Source organism: Mixophyes fleayi, chromosome 12 (assembly GCF_038048845.1).
Source record: "Mixophyes fleayi isolate aMixFle1 chromosome 12, aMixFle1.hap1, whole genome shotgun sequence".
Classification (NCBI taxonomy): Eukaryota; Metazoa; Chordata; class Amphibia; order Anura; family Limnodynastidae; genus Mixophyes; species Mixophyes fleayi.
In genome coordinates, this window is record NC_134413.1 from 76,402,305 (window position 1) to 76,419,565 (window position 17,261).

Consider the following 17,261-nt stretch of genomic DNA (forward strand, 5'->3'; position numbering starts at 1 on the left):
TCTTTATGGGAAGTCTACAGGTCCTCTACTCCCAGGGAGGGATGCAAAGAGGTAGACAGACCTGGACAGCTACACATCCATCATCTAAGCCAGAGGTGTCCAAACCCAGTCCTCAAGAGCTACCAACAGATCATGTTTTCAGGATTTCTTTAATTATGCACAGGTGAGTTAATGTATTTGTCTGGGTCAGTAACTATCCCACCTGTTTCTACATACAGAAATCCTGAAAACATGAACTGTTGGTAGCTCTTGACTGAGTTTGGTCACCTCTGGTCTAAGCCCTCTAACAAACCATCAGCAAGACAAGCACTTCTGTGGTGGAAAACAGTCTGCTAATACATCTCCAGGCATTCGCTCCCAGGCCCTCCTTCACCATAGGTCTTTAAGGTAACAGGACAAAGCCCCTCATTTCTGCAATGGTGGTTATTCCTGTTTCAGGAAAAGGGGAGGGTTTGGTTTTTACTTAAAACTTCTTCCAGATCCAGATGTTCCTGACCTATTTTGAAACTCCAATCCCTAAACATGCAGTTGATGGTGGACAGGTTCAAGATGGATCTTAACGGTTAGTCATCAACAGCACGAAACTAGACAAATTCATGGTGTCCATGGACTTAAACGATATGTTTCTCCATATTCCAATCTGGAAAGGTCATCAATGCCTTTTCAGATTCACGATTCTCTTTCACTGTTAGCAGTTTTGGGCTCAACACTTCAGCCTGAGTACAGCACCAAGAATGTTCACCAAGATCATGATGGTGATGATGGCCCTTCTCAAATCCAGAGGGGTGACTGCAACAATACCAGTTTCATGGCCTTGTTTCAGTCCCATGTTCAGGAGACCAGCTGGGTTTTGCAATCTCATATTCAAGTGTATCTTGAAATGGAACAATTTTAACAAGGGGCTCCCATTCACCATCTGGGACTGCATATTGGTGATTACCAAGGCTGATCTCTGGGGCTGGGGGCCTGTGGTGCTTCCGCCAGGGGAATTGCATTTGGGAGGAATCCAAATGCCCCATCAATGTGTTGGACCTCAGTGTGATTCTCAACACTTAGTATACAGGCCAGCAACTTCTGCAGGGAAGGGCCAAAAATGTGCAATTTGTAAATTACTTAGAGTGCTCTAGCCATAAGGGAGATTACCATAATTTTATATTGGGCGGAACAATATGTTCCAGCTATTTTGGAGGTTTTCATCCCAGGCATAGAGAACTGGGAGGCCAACTTTTCTTAACAGACAGGTCCTTCGTCTTGGGCAATGGTCTCTACACTCGGAGATATTCTAGCAGCTGGTCTTAAGGTGGGGTCAGCCAAACATTGACATGATGGCATCCTGGGTGAACCACAAGGTGGAGTTCTTCTGCTTCAGGATGAGAGATCTGAGGGCTTATCTAATGAATGCCATGTGTCTCTGTGGGCCTTCAATCTCCTATACCTGTTCCCACCAACAGCCATGCTTCCGTGAGTTCTATAAAAGATAGAGAGAGGGTGATCGGGGGTGTGGCTCAGCTTAGTATGGAGTAGGAAGTGTGGCTCCTTAGCTCCTACATTATCCTGAACAATTACCGTTATCCTGCAGTTTGTGACCCTGACCTTGCCGGTAGAGCCGTTTAGTGTATTGCCATTACAGGTTTCCTGCTGTTTGGCTGATGTTTGGGAGCCCAGCCGTGTGAATTATAGCTTCTGGCCCTGCCTGCGGTGTGGAGGTGCTGTCCCAGAAGCCGCCATTACCCTGCCACGGACGGAGGAACCTGGAAACCGCGTTTTGGAGGATCACCATTCCTCTTAACGGCTCCCTGGATCTGCTACCCAACAGTGCGGCTGCTGATCCCGGAATGCTCCAGTACCTCTGTGTGTCAGAGAGAGGGCACCATTTTGCAGCCTCTGACAGATACAGACCTGCACCCTGAATGCGGTGCAGATCAGTGTCGGCGGTTTGAACGGAAATAGGCATTCTGTCCCCCCCCAATGGGTAACCATATTTACTCAAGCTGCTTGAGACTTTGGACTGTGGTAGCTGTGGATCTACAATAGGGGTGCTAACTCACTCAATAGTATATACCTGTCCTAATTTCACCTTTTTCATTCATGGTCCACCTAACCAGCACAGGAATCTATCACTTGTGCCTTGGGACTGGACCACGAGGATCTGAATCTGGAGATTCATCCTCAGGTCCACTTCTCCAACTCTGTACACACAGCACTGGAGTCTGTAATTTGGGTTATCTTTTTGTACGCCACCAGATGGCGCTTGCAACACAGAGGTGGGAAGGTGGTGGATAGCGCTTCAGACTTGCCACAGACTCATAATATCCGTAACTATGGGCAAGCTAGAACACGCTGCTGCGGCAGGGCCTTTTACGCTTCCACAATCATTGTGTTCCCAGACTTTGGTCACACTCAACTCCTCTCTCCTTCAATCCCAACATCCAGTCATTTCCATCTCTGTAACATAACCAGGATTAGATCCTACAACTGCAATCTTCTTCTGATCTTCCCCTAACCCACCTATTCAATCTCTCCTTAATGATGTGGCAAGAGTGATCTCTCACTTCGCTCCATTTCTGCCAATCCCTATCCCATACAGGATCCAATTCAAACTCCACATCCTCATCTACAAAGCTCCTGCCCACCTCCACTTGGACAGTGATCACCACCTTTCCTCTTGCTACCACCCCCTTGATTCCTACTCCACTTGGTTCGAAACCTTCCTTCGGCTCCCTTGAAGCACGGTGGCGTAGTGGTTAGCACTTTTGCCTTACAGTACTGGGGTCATGAGTTTAATTCCCGACCATGGCCTTATCTGTGAGGAGTTTGTATGTTCTCCCCATGTTTGCGTGGGTTTCCTGCGGGTGCTGCGGTTTCCCCCCGGTGCTCCAAAAACATACTGGTAGATTAATTGGCTGCTAACAAATTGACCCTATCTGTGTGTGTGTTAGGGAATTTAGACTGTAAGCCCCAATGGGGCAGGGACTGATGTGAGAGTTCTCTGTACAGCGCTGCAAAATTAGTGGCGCTATATAAATAACATGATATCTTTGTAATTGCTTCTGTAAATTATACTTGAATTATGCTAACTTTCTTGTATTACCACTAGATATATTCTTGTAATTGACTTCTGTAATTCTACATGAATCATGTTTTAGTATTGTTACAGGTATGTAAGTTATGTCATCCCTGTTTGTATGACGATGTGAAAGTTTGTGGAGCCCTGTAGATAAATGCCAATCAATACTAAGAAAAACATTTTTTTATTCATCATAAAATTGGAAATTAATCATATTTAAAAATACATATGTAAAGCAGACAATTATATTAAACTTAATAAACAGTGAATATAACAAAAATGTAAAAGCATATTCTACATTCCATGCATCATAATCCATAAATGTGATTAAAAAAATATATATATGTGCACATAAAGAATTTAACAGTGTAAAGAAAACATATTATCCAAATCCAGAAACAGGATCCATAGACAGATACACATCGTAAGATCAGAGGAGAGAGACAAGCGTTACGATATTGGTAAAGAGAAAACAGGCAGGGGAGCAGCCCAATGCAATTATTGCTCACTTTAATAAAGATAATACATTCATAACAAGTAGAGAATTACAATCAATGAAGAAAATTCCAGTGTATATGGATCAGAACCAGGGAAACGGCAGCTTCCTCTCTACCATCCGTAACAGCTCCGGTATGAAACTAGTGCTCATTGTAGAACTTAAAATACAAACAACACATTGGATATTGCAATCTATGTGACTGAATAAAACAAAATGTTGTGGTCTTATTGCCTATGTGTTTATCTCATTTACAACATTTGGTACGGAAGTTAAGCATATAATTTTTCTGTAGGAATATCCGCAAGGGATTGCAATCTGCTCGGATCCAGAAGATTCCTCCTGCATTGGCACTTTTACCCCAGGGCTCTTTCCCAATGACTGTTGATAAAATGTTATCACACATTAAAATGTTCCAAGGTTTTTCTTTTAGAAGACTTTAGACTCAGATGAAGGGCCTGATTCATTAAGGATCTTAAATGAAAAGGTATCTTATTTCAGTCTCCTGGACAAACCCATGTTACAATGCAAGGGGTGCAAATGAGTGTCCTGTTTTGCACATAAGTTAAATACTGCCTGTTTTTTCATGTAACACACAAATATCAACTTCAAATTTCAGTGTACAAATAAGCTATCAAGTATTTGTGTGCTACATGCAAAAACAGTCAGTATTTAACTTATGTGCAAAACAGAATACTAGTTTGCACCCCTTGCATTGTAATATGGTTTTGTCCAGGAGACTGACATAAGATACCTCTTCATTTAAGATCCTTAACGAATCAGGCCTGAAGTCCCCATTGTGTGGCCTCTTTTTGGTAAGTAAAGTTGTACTTTCTAGTTTCCGTTTTTCGACAACATGTGAATATAGGGATCAGGGTAATCTTTATCTCTAAAGGTTCAAAGACATGTTAGATCTCACATGTGACCATGTAGGCAATAAGAACACAGCATTTAGTATCAACATCTCTAACTCTGTATATTCTATTTAAAGTCAAACTTCAACTACAAACTTGTAGTTTACATTGTCAACTGCAGCTGCGACCTGCAGTATATGCGATATATCGCATAATGGAAAATCACAATCCCTGTATTTCTATACATGAGCATCCTGAGAATTGTAACTATATTGCAAACCGCATCAAGTGTTTGTTTATATTTATTATAAACAAAGTATACATTTATTTTATTTTTACTGTGGTGGAAATTTTAATATTTAAGTTTGCCCATCCTCAGCACTGTGTTGTTTTCTTTGCATTTAAGTATTGCTTTTGGTGAGTCAGTGACGTGCACTATTCCCTGCAGTAGGGAGGCTGGTCCGATATTTATAAAATATTGTGGATGAATTAAGTCAATTTTGAAAATTATAAGAGATATAGAGTGGGCCATTCGGAATTTTATATCATAACTGAACATAAATCAGAGTCCATTCAATTACAGGTGGAGGGCAGGTCATAATTGTGGAAAAGACGTATCCTAAAAACAAAAAAATACAAGTAATTAAAATAAAATCAAACAAAGCAAAATTGCCTTTAGTGAACACAATTGTAGAGGAGTAACGAATATTGTCGTCTAGTGTTTAACTTGTGGGTAATATATAAGGCAGACATTACAGCTAATTTCCCAACACTGCGACGCTTGCATTCATTGTTAGGGGCAGCACAGTGGCCTAGTGGTTAGCACGTCTGCCTCACAGCACTGGGGTCATGAGTTCGATTCCCGACCATGGCCTTATCTGTGTGGAGTTTGTATGTTCTCCCTGTGTTTGCGTGGGTTTCCTCCGGGTGCTCCGGTGGGAGGAAACCGGAGCACCCGGAGGAAACCCACGTAGGTAGGTTAATTGGCTGCAATCAAAAATTTACCCTAGTCTCTCCCCCTCTCTGTGTGTCTGTGTGTGTGTCTATAGTAGGGAATTTAGACTGTGAGCTCCAATGGGGCAGGGACTGATGTGAATGAGTTCTCTGTACAGCGCTGCGGAATTAGTGGCGCTATATAAATAAATGATGATGCTGATGATTGTTACACTTGCACTAGGCAGTTTCTCTACATTGTACACAGCATGTATTACACATGGACAGAGGTAGATTTGGGTGGAATTATGGGAGGTAAATTAAAGAAGAAAATCTCACTTACTTGCTCCCTCCAGCTCCCCTCATGTCTCCAAGAGTCCAGAGTTTGTGTGAAACTGACAGCTGATTTGTTAACCTTTGGATAAATGGGAACCTCCCAGAGGAAGGATTTTTTGTCTAAAAACAGGATAAATTACATAATAAATATATTGGCTTCAAACGTTTATGAATATACTTGTGAAAGATAAAAATCCCCTCTGTAGTCATGTCAACTGGTATTCTAGAAGGAGAGATCCATTGAAGGACTATTACAGGCAATAGGTTTTCTTTAACCCACCACCCTCCCCTCCTGCCAATAACTTCTCTCTGCTTCCAGTGATTTTTGCAGAGCTTTAGTGGGAAGAGCCGCTGGGGAAACAGTGTCTACATAGTAACTGGTCACACATGTCATGTGGGGAGCTGACCTGGGGAATTACCTGCCCTCTTCTGGCTTCTTACCAGACCACGGGGTTAGCAGATGACATGGATATAAACACAGGACACTGTGGTGTGTACAGAGAGCTGAACCATCTTTGGAAATTCGCCTATGTAAATTACTGGTGCCTCTACATGATGAAATCAAAAGCAGCCTCTCCACTTTTTCGTTTTTCTCCCCATTCCATTACAAGCGACAGGTGACTGCACTGTGGTTTACGTTTACCTATGGACACTTATTTCACCCTGCGCTTTTAACTAGTAAGCCGATTTATATACGTAGAAGCCGGAGAGTCGATGCTTGTACATTGCTGAGTGATACTTCTACAAACTGTTCAGTCATTCGTAGAATATGAACTGGAAATAGTGCATCGGTGCATGGTAAATGTAACAATGTAATTCAGCAGGCAGTCACAAAACCCTAATCCCAGGGAAAGAGGTAACGTATAACAAACTCTAAATCTACTTTGATGGGAATGCTTCAGAGGTTTTGAAAAAGATGAAGAGCACTCAACTCTGCCACCTGCTGGCAGGAGATGGTGAAAGCAGTTACCCTACAGTATATCCACCTGACCTCCAATTGAATATTGGAAGAACCACCTTGCCCAGTTGAAAAAATGATCAGAATTTAAATGCTTTTTCTGCCCACTTTCTGAAATGAATCAACAATTGATGAAGCGTCACAAGAATCCTGTACGGATATAATATTACAGCAAAAAACAACAATTACTACAAATGTTCTTGATAACCATCTATCTGAACACTTAAGTCATTTGCAATGCGTAGAACTGCCAATGCGTAGCGTCAACCCTCTCTCGTGTTGTCACGCACCTTGATTTCAGCTGGTGCGCCTAGCTGAATGCCAAAGGGCACAAGTTTGCGTTCCAAGATGGCGGAATTGGCACTGGTCGATGGGTAGATCTGGGCAGAGTGAGATGTTCTTGATAAGCCCACAGGGGAATCCGGTCCTGGTGCACAGCTATTGTCACGATGCAAAAACACTGGGATACTAAACACTGGCAAGGTGCATTAGAAGTCAGTGAGTAGTACTGCGACCACATAGAAGAACCAGGCTGTAGGACATTTTGTACCAACTCTGGTGATTTCTAACATAGAAGCGTATTTCAACGCTCACTTTGCACCCCCCAAAAGGCTACCTTGAAATACACAAAGTTGCATCATCTAAAAAAGACAGACTCGGTGTCCCGCAATCTTAAGATTAATTCGGCAGATCATTCAGGTGAAAATATTGAAAAAAGTAAAACAAATCTGAAGTAAAATATTACATACACTTTGACCAATCAAGCGTTTACTCAGCACTATCATCATCATCACTGTCATCATCATCACCACTATCACTGGAACTATCAACAACGGCATAGGCACCACCACAGGAATTGTCTGGCCTCTACTGCCATCTGAAATTAGAGGTTTAAGAACATACACATGTATTATCCATCATCAAAAGACAAATTAAAATGCAGTAGGGAGGAGGCGGACGAACCTGTCTGCCGTAAGTTGTGGTAAAAGATTTGAATAATACTGACGCTCTTACACACAGTAAGGATTAGTAATACAAGATGTACATATTAAAGAAATGGAAGATACACACAAACAACTAAATTATACTTCACCAAAAAGGGGCTTGTGAATCAGAGTAACAAGGTGTATAGAGGTTAATAATATTGTAGAGTGACTTATGGTGGATGTGGACAAGGCAATCAGTCCACAAAGATATAAACACCGCACAATAAAAACTGCATCAACAGCACAAAAAAAAAAAAAAAAAAAACTTTACTGAAAAACTTTTTATATAAATTGATATAAAGTTTTTATATTTATAAAAATGGTGGGTAAATCTGAAATATATTGTAAACCCTCTCCAAATGTATTAGACTACGATGAGAATCTTAAACTCTCAGACAAGAGCGACTATTGACCCCCCGTAAATTTGTAGACTGCTGAGTGAAAGAGCCAGTTGTATTAATGTATGACATACTAATAGGGATCAGCGAAGGAACTCCATGTAACCAAATTATAAAACGATGCAACCTATTATACAGTTATAATGTACAGCTCACTCAGTCAGACATGACATAACCTGCAATGACTGCAGTGAGCGTTTCCTATCACAGGAGTCAGTGCTGATCGGGCTGCTGGATTTTCCTTATAGCATAATATAGTCACACGATATAATAACATTCCGGGGTCTGTAGGAGGAGAACGAGGGCCATGATAAATCTACCTGTGCCAAATACATGCAAGTCTGCTGACCTTACACCTACTACAAACCAGTTTCATTTTTATCTTTTAGATATCTATTTAAGCTTTTTTTTCCCATTAAACAGATCATACTTAAATCCTTTTTTCCTGGCTTTTGTGGTTATAATGTTTCATGTTAACAGTATGTAGGTTCCAACAACTCACCTAACATACGGATATGATATATTTGACCATAGGTATCTCCATCTGATAGTAATATGCTCGCTGTGTAGCGTCCTTGGTCCTCCAGCGTTACATTAGTTATGGTTAATGAGGCATCGTTAGAACAGCGCAGTCGTCCTTTATAATGAGCATCTCGTATCACAACATTTCCACCTGGTGCTGTTGTAACAAAATGATACCACCCACGGGTGACCCAGGTGACGTCAATAATTTGTATTATTCTTCTTTCTGGCACACGTAGGGTCACATTTTCTCCAACTGTAGCAGTTACATTTATTCTCTCCGCACAGGATTTTTCAATTAACAGATCTATTAATGAAAACATTTCATTATTGATACATAACAACTGCATCTTAAGTTCTAGATGTGATTCCACATTATCGCCATAGTATCTCAATATATATCCAGGGAGCTCATATAGTGAACACCGGAAAAAGGGTACATTTTTCATGATGCCTTACAGATAATGTCCAAAAAATAAATATCCATTTGCAAGACACCTACCCATCATCTACTATACTCCAACAAACATGAAATATAGACAGTATTATACAAATAAAATATTTGGGGAGATTTAAAAGATTTCATCTAAAGGACAATTTGGTCACATAATAATTTCTTTACTGGAAGAACTGTCTGGTCTGCGAGGATTGGGGAGGACATGAGCCCAAATCTTTCTTTTAGTGAGTCCACTGTAAAAATTCAATCTACTTGGAAAAAAGCTAACTTTTGCGTAAGTCTATGGGAGGAAGGACTCATCCATTGTGAGAATATTGCCTTCCTGATATGAAGGAATTATTTGATAAAAGGATTTCATCTCATTAATATATCAAATATAGCACAATTCAGGAAAACAACTGGCTGAAGTTTAATACCCACTTACTAAAAAAAAAAAAAAAGGGGGAACAAGTTGAACATCAATCCCGACCAGAACATAGGCGATAATATACCTCAGTAGCTCAGGCTCGACACCTGTACAATTATCAAAGGAGGACTTGCTTATTAGCTTAGGAAGAGAAGTAACAGGGGGTACAACCTGGAGAGCTGACAAACACTACACTGCATGTGCAGCCATAATGAATATACCACCATAGATCATTTGAGAAAGGGAAGACTCTGTTATAGAAGAACGTGTTCAGGGTCTCTTCCTAGCCAACCTCCAAATCTTATAAAGCTGCTATAAAATAATGGGTTGTCCGGTGCCTCACCCAGGACGTCAGTGGCAATGCAGTAAGACCACCAGTTGCCTCCTCTTAATTTCATTTTGTTGACAATTGAGACAGATAATGTATAGACATTTTAGATACTCTGCATCCAATGTTTATGTTGCGTAGTGTATCCATAGCTGCGATACTTATTTTATATTTCTGTTACTTTATTGTCAATGGAAGCAGTCCGACCTCCTTATTGTTCACCAGACGGCCAATCAGACTTCAGCCCGGTCTTTTTAAACCCAAGTATTCAATGTGTTTTCTACGGATTTGAGCAAGAGGATATATTGTACGTTGTCCTCAAAACGCATTGGCCTCAGTTGTGTTCTGTCTACCAACGAACACCCGTTTGCTATCAATCTGCCAGTCTTCCAGATGCGGCTTCTCTTGTCTGAACAACTAATACATTAGTACACTCTGTTTTCTCTAAGCACCCCGTGTTCTTTGGGAGAAGTGCTGGCTGAAGTTACTGAAGATGCAAATAAAGGACAGCCAGTAGAATGAATGGTAGTACAGCAAATGGTGTTCAATGTTGTTTAGTCCGCTCTGTGCCAGGGAAGAATCATTTGACACCCTAGGTATAATACTTGGGAGATATGAAAGTAAGACACACTGAAGAAAGCAGGCAGGGAGACCACGGTGTCAACCCGTATCAAGAACAGCAGCTTTTGTAACCTTTACAAATTTCTGCATCTTCTGTATAAATGGTTGTAGACCATCCAAACATTTGGTGAATGATTACCATGGCGAGCCTTGTGTTGATACAATGGACCCACCCGGTGGGTTGACAATACACTTATGGATTTTTCACACACAACAAGAGTAGTAGGATGTGCAGATCAGATATAAAGGCCTAAGTGGAAACTGACACCTCCAGGAAAGATTTCAGTTCATTTGGAAAATATAGCAATGGATCACCTGAAAGGAGACAACACCTAGTCTTTTCTCCTCATATTAAGCCTTCCAGGGAATCGATCTGGACAAGTTGAGAGTGAAAATTCCAAATACTCAATACTAGATCTAATAGATTGTATATTACACTGTCACATTTCTGGATGTAAGCATAGAAATCCATCACTCTGACCCATGCGTTCTCATGCTGGTATCTTCAGTAAAGCCCTCAGGCAGGTGCAAATGATATATATAACAAAGTGACCGTGTCTGGTTTCGTGGGCTTCAACATCTGTGTGTTCCAAATAATTGTCGGATCTATTGTTTCCCATTGAATATTGGGTGTCTACATGTGGCATTCTGTGGAATGGTTTCTTTCTTCGTTCACGGTCACATTTTCCCAGCAACCAAATCGAAACCCTATAGTGCGAACGATAAGATATCAGTGACAGCTGCACAATCTCTATTGCATTTCTTGTTTGGATCTTTGATCTACAATTAATGGAGGACATTGCTGAAGTGGTGATCACTGTTGCAGCAGCTTTATCTGTAAACAGCAGCATTGATGAGTTTGAATGTTACACAGAAGTCTTACAGAGAGGGATGTAGAGCCCCTTTTATTTTCGGCTATTGTCCCGCTAGAGCTCAAGCTGAAACCCCTCTGTCCTAAATTTCAGAGATTGATGGTGTAGAGAAATTTGAATCAGGCTGGTATCTCCATGGCACATGAATATTCATAAGAAATAAATTACATAGGGGATTCCGCATCCGTATTACACCCCCCTGCTGGATGCAACCAGTGGGAAATCCACCAAAAGTGGTGTGGAATGGCCAGGAAATGCTATTGGGATTGGACTTTCACCGTCAAATATGGGAGGGGGGGGAAGCAAGATTCTTAAATTGAAGAGATCATAAATTGCGAGTAGTAAGTTCAGAATTATAAAGTATAATATTTTCCTTGCCTACCATCACTTTAAGGGGTGATGAGACGAACAACCACCGGTTATGTCCCCTGCCATTTCCCACTAATACCTGCGCTGCTTGGATATTTTCATTTTGTACTGGGGAGGAGCCGAGAGAGACCCCCTCATACAAGGCAAACTCTGTGCTTTATTTAATCTATTATTTAAGAGGAGAGGCACAAGATTTCAGAAGTGCCTCGCACCTCTTCTCACACGGACCGTTTCCGAAGTGTGCTGCACCATCAAATTTACGTGTTAGATTTTTACCTGCAATTCAATATATCAAAACTGGTAAAACGTACAATCGGTATAATTGCAAGTAAGGTCTTACAAAAACACTGGTACATTAGCAGAATTTGGAGGTTTCCATAGCTAGAAGTGGGGCTCCCTTTGTAAGTTATTGTGGCTCAACCATTTACTGCAATAGGGAGTTTGCAATGGAAGAAAAAAATAAAACTGACTATATTCTGTGAGGACACAATTGTTCAACCTGGACTTCTATATTGTGAAGTATATTGAGGAGTAACATCTGATGCTGGACGGAGACCAGGATATTGTGTATTTTGAATTTCATTCATGCAAAATTTTACGGCAACATTACTCTAGATGGAAGGTAGTTACAGCAGGTCTTGGTATTATATATTGATGAGCTAGTAAATACCAATGGGCCTTTATCCTCCCTGCGCTGACCGGTTTCTCTGGTGGTAGTGGGGACAAGAGAAGGGAGAGTACGGAGGAGGACAGTGTACAGGATGGGCAGAGAGCAGTGCCGAGCTGTCCCTCTGACAGGGTCCCTTGGGTAGTGCCTTGCCGTTTTGTAACGTGCCACCGATCATATCAACATGCAGAGAGGACAGAGAGAAAACTGATCAATGGTATCTTGTACAACATGTGATCTGCGGTGTGATGACTGGGCATGAATCCTGCTTGGCATCTAAACCCTTCACGCACTCATCAAGAATCAGATCCACAACCAATAGAATCAGATGTAGTTTAAGCAGCTATTGTGGAAAAATACTTCCATCTGCTATGGAAAATGGTGATCGAGTAAAGCAATGCACTAGTCCGTTACCGACTCCACAACAGGTATAAGGTTACCGTACAGTGATTATGGCTTTGCACAGAATAACTCACAGCATTGAAGGAAAGATAAAATGACCAAGGAGTAGATACTGTTCATGTTCTTCCATCTGCATCCGTTGACTGAAAAGGAACATACAAAACAAATTCAGGGACCGTTCTAGACACAGGAAGTAAGGAACAAAAAACAGCCAGACTTTCCATTTTCCTACGTTAACCCCTTCACTATTCAGGGTGTTTTTCCCACCTCTGTGCTGAGCCAATGTTGCCATCTTTTTTTAGGCCAGTCATATACCAATGTCAATGTTACTCCTATTCTGTGCAGTACCCACACAAATCATACCATATTTGTTTTTCAGTAGACTTTGTATTTTACAAAAATAACATTGGTTTCTTTACAACCGAAGACTGGAACATGAAAATGTTACAGAACATGAGCTGAAGGTTCTCTTGAACACAACAAAAAAAATATCACTGCATCTATTTTTTGGTGCAAATCGTATATGATGTAGTGTAGTGTATATATGGGTATATTGTCTCAAGTAACCATCAGACAATATCTACAAAGGGGCACCAGTGTATGAAAGAGGGGATTGCCCTATTTTCAAACAAAGCCACCCCTATGTCTGTAGGAAATTGGATGAGGACAGTCGGGTGCCTAAGCAGCCAGCCCGTTACGGGACAGTCGGGTGCCTAAGCAGCCAGCCCGTTACGGGACAGTCGGGTGCCTAAGCAGCCAGCCCGTTACGGGACAGTCGGGTGCCTAAGCAGCCAGCCCGTTACGGGACAGTCGGGTGCCTAAGCAGCCAGCCCGTTACGGGACAGTCGGGTGCCTAAGCAGCCAGCCCGTTACGGGACAGTCGGGTGAATAAGCAGCCAGCCCGTTACGGGACAGTCGGGTGCCTAAGCAGCCAGCCCTTTATTGAATTCCCCCAATTGTATATATACACTGATCAGCCACAACCTTAAAACCACCTGCCTAATATTGTAAAGGTTCCCCTCGTGCTGCCAAAACAGCTCTGACCCGTCGAGGCATGGACTCCAAAAGACCTCTGAGGGTGTCCTGTGGTATCTGGCACCAAGACTTTAACAGCGGATCCTTTAAGTCATGTAAGTTGCCAGGTGGGGCCTCCATGGCTCGGACATGTTTTTCCAGCACATCCCACAGATCGGACTGAGTTCTGGGAAATTTGGAGCCCAAGATAACACCTTGAACTCTGTCATCTTCCTCAAACCATTCCTGAACAATTTCTGCAGTGTGGGATCACGTGCCCATTGTAGGCGCTGTCAGTGGTCTGCAGCTACGCAGCCCCATACGCAGCAAGCTACGATGCACTGTGTGTTCTGACACCTTTCTATCATAGCCACCATTACCATTATTTTTATTCAGCAACTTGTGCTACGGTAGCTCTTCTGTAAGATTGGACCTTCGCTACCAATGCGCATCAATGAGCCTTGGGCACAGATAACCCTGTAGCCAGTTCAGTTTGCCCTTCCTTGGACCACTTTTGGTAGGTACAAACCACTGCATACCGGGAACACCCCACAAGACCGCCCGTTTTGGAGATGCTCTGACCCAGACGTCTAGCCATCACAATTTGGCCCCTGTCAAAATTGCTCAGATCCTTACACTTGCCCGTTTTCCTGCTTCCCCCACATCAACTTCAAGAACTGACTGTTCACTTGCTGCCTAATATATCCCACCCCTTCATAGGTATTATTGTAACCAGATAATCCATGTTATTCACTTCACCTGTCAGTGATTTTACTGTTGTGGCTGATCAGTGTATGTGTAACACAATACAAGTGTGTGGGGGTATATGTGTGTGTGTGTGTATATATATATATATATATCTATATCATTGTGACTGTACATATATGTATAACTGTTTGTGTGTATATATTATATTAGTGTTATATATATATATTAAACACTATGTATGACACTGTATGACTATGTGAGCATGTATAACACTATATGACATTGTATGTATAACACTGCATGTATGACTATGTATGTACAGTCATGAGAAAAGTTTTAAGAATGACACAAATATATCGTTCCCTCACTTATTGTATCCTTTACAAACATTGCCACTTCTGTTAACACAAAAAGATTCGCAGCAAATTAACGATTTGTTTTGCAAATTTATATGGAAGAAAAAACACCCTAGAATTAGTCTTATTAGACTTCAACATAAGACAAATGGGGGTATAAATTTCCCTGACATTTTACAATACAGCCACGCAGCTCATATGCGTCACCTGAAGGACTGGCTAGTGGATCAGAGTATTTACACTAACTTGGCAGTGGAAAAACAGTTTCTCTCTGATATACATCTAAAGGCCTTTGTTCATTTGCATGAGCAGGAATTACCTATCCATATTCTTGAAAATCCCCTTGTACTTTCTGTTAGGAAGATTTGGCATATATTGACGTATAAATTCCATCGTAATCCCTACAAAACTATACATCTACCGTTTGTAAAAAAAAAATCCTGAATTTCAAGATGGCATGGTGGCTAGCCCCTTTACTGGATGGGAAAAGGAGGGTCTACGGACAGTTGGACAACTTTTGGATAGGACTAGGAGAAAACCACTCCGCTATAGCAAAGCACTGGAATTATTCCCTTTCCTGGGACCATTTGGTCTATGTACGAGAGGTGATCTCGCTTTTTTTCAGCAGTAGATTGGGATAATCCCTTTGATGCTTTATTATTAGCTGCTCCTTCTAAAAGAGGAGCAATTTCATCTAATTATACTTTTTTAAGAACCATAATAGATCATACCACGATAAAATCGGGTCTTAGTGGGTGGTTACGTCATTTTCCTTGACTAACCGTACAGATGCTCCTGAGTTAGCCACATTGTTGTTTCCAGCTTCTATATATGCAGAAAGGTTTCTCAATATATTTCATAGAGGCTACCTCTCACCTCATCGTCAAAATATTATTGGCTTGGCAGATGACTCTAGGTGTCCCAAATGTGGTGAACCCCAAGCAGATTTATATCATTGTCTATGGGCTTGTTCTGTGATTAAGGCCTTCTGGACCCGGGTATGGAGATTCGCGACCGCAGAGGTAGTAAATTACGTGCCATTTACTCCTGAATGGGTAGTTTTGCCTCCCGATACGCAGGCATAGAGTGGCATGCCTGCATATCTGTCTGCATGCATATCTATATATCTCTGTCTGCATATCTATATATCTGTCTGCATATCTCTATTTGCATGCCTGCATATCTCAGTCTGCATGCATATCTATATATCTCTGTCTGCATGCATATCTATATATCTGCCAGCATATCTCTGTCTGCATATCTATACATCTCTACATGCATATCTATATATCTGTCTGCATGCATATCTATATATCTCTGCATGCATATCTATATATCTCTGCATGCATATCTATATATCTCTGCATGCATATCTATATATCTCTGTCTGCATGCATATCTATATATCTCTGTCTGCATGCATATCTATATATCTCTGTCTGCATGCATATCTATATATCTCTGTCTGCATGCATATCTATATATCTATGTCTGCATGCATATCTCTATACCTCTGTCTGCATGCATATCTCTATACCTCTGTCTGCATATCTCTATACCTCTGTCTGCATATCTCTATACCTCTGTCTGCATATCTCTATACCTCTGTCTGCATATCTCTATACCTCTGTCTGCATGCATATCTATATCTCTCTGTCTGCATATCTATATGTCTGCATGCATATCTTTGCATGCCTATATATATGTGTGTCTGCATATCTCTGCATGCATATCTATATATCTGTCTGCATATCTATATATCTCTGTCTGCATGCATAACACTATGTATGTATGACATATGTATAACTGCATGACAATGTATGCATGTATAACACCTTATGTAGATATAACACTGTATTACATTATATGTATAACAGTGTTTGCACGTCCGTCCAGCCGGACACGTCTGTCTGTATAACACTATCTATGTATGCATTCATACCACTATGTAGTATATGTCTATAATATATGTATATCACTGTATAAGTATAACAGCCTGCACAGGAGACCTCACCTACTGGCACTGGACGAGCTCTCGGTCCTCTCCCTGCAGACACCACAGGTTTTCCCGCCACCTACACTGAGCGCGGGAGATATTTGGCCCCGCCCCCTTCATTCCCAGGATCTATTCATAGACTTCCCCGGGCTGCGCTCTGAGCGGATAGATAGCGGGAGACACCGCTGAATGTGTGCTCTGCAGCGCCCTCCAGTGTACAACACTTGTAGTACACCGCACGGCTGTCAGTGTAAGGGGACAATCACGCACAAGATCGGGTATATACTGAGATCGGGGCTGGATCCTGTACTGGGGGGGGATCAGACTTGTCCTCAATGACTAACATACCTGAAACACACACAATCTAGCGCCCAACACTGAGCTATTGCTAGGTCTGTAAGATGTCCATACATATATTAGACATAGAAAGCACAACACTAGGAAATAATAACATACAAAGAGTATATGCTGTATAGGAGGAATAGTATAAAAACACTCTGACATGGTGTCACCCT

The 17,261-nt window shown here is 41.5% G+C and overlaps 1 protein-coding gene across 3 annotated transcripts; it reads right to left on the reverse strand.

Moving 5' to 3' along the window:
- Positions 1-3,232: 3,232 nt before the first annotated feature.
- On the reverse strand, positions 3,233-16,869 carry LOC142108170 (pregnancy-specific beta-1-glycoprotein 3-like). Of its 3 annotated transcripts, XR_012680113.1 has the most exons (7): positions 16,765-16,869; positions 12,747-12,815; positions 8,531-8,857; positions 7,394-7,521; positions 6,935-7,082; positions 5,694-5,806; positions 3,233-5,036 (listed from the first exon to the last, which is right to left on the reverse strand). XR_012680113.1 is itself a non-coding variant. In XM_075191782.1 (6 exons), the coding sequence occupies exons 2-6, from the start codon at positions 12,790-12,792 to the stop codon at positions 4,991-4,993; spliced, it is 660 nt and encodes a 219-aa protein (XP_075047883.1). In that variant the 5' UTR covers positions 12,793-12,815; positions 16,765-16,868; the 3' UTR covers positions 3,233-4,990. The 3 variants fall into 3 exon arrangements, 2 of the variants coding, with proteins under 2 accessions (XP_075047883.1, XP_075047884.1); XM_075191782.1 differs by lacking the exon at positions 6,935-7,082 and having other exon boundaries at positions 16,765-16,868; XM_075191783.1 differs by lacking the exons at positions 6,935-7,082; positions 7,394-7,521 and having other exon boundaries at positions 16,765-16,868.
- Between the last annotated feature and the right edge of the window lie 392 nt (positions 16,870-17,261).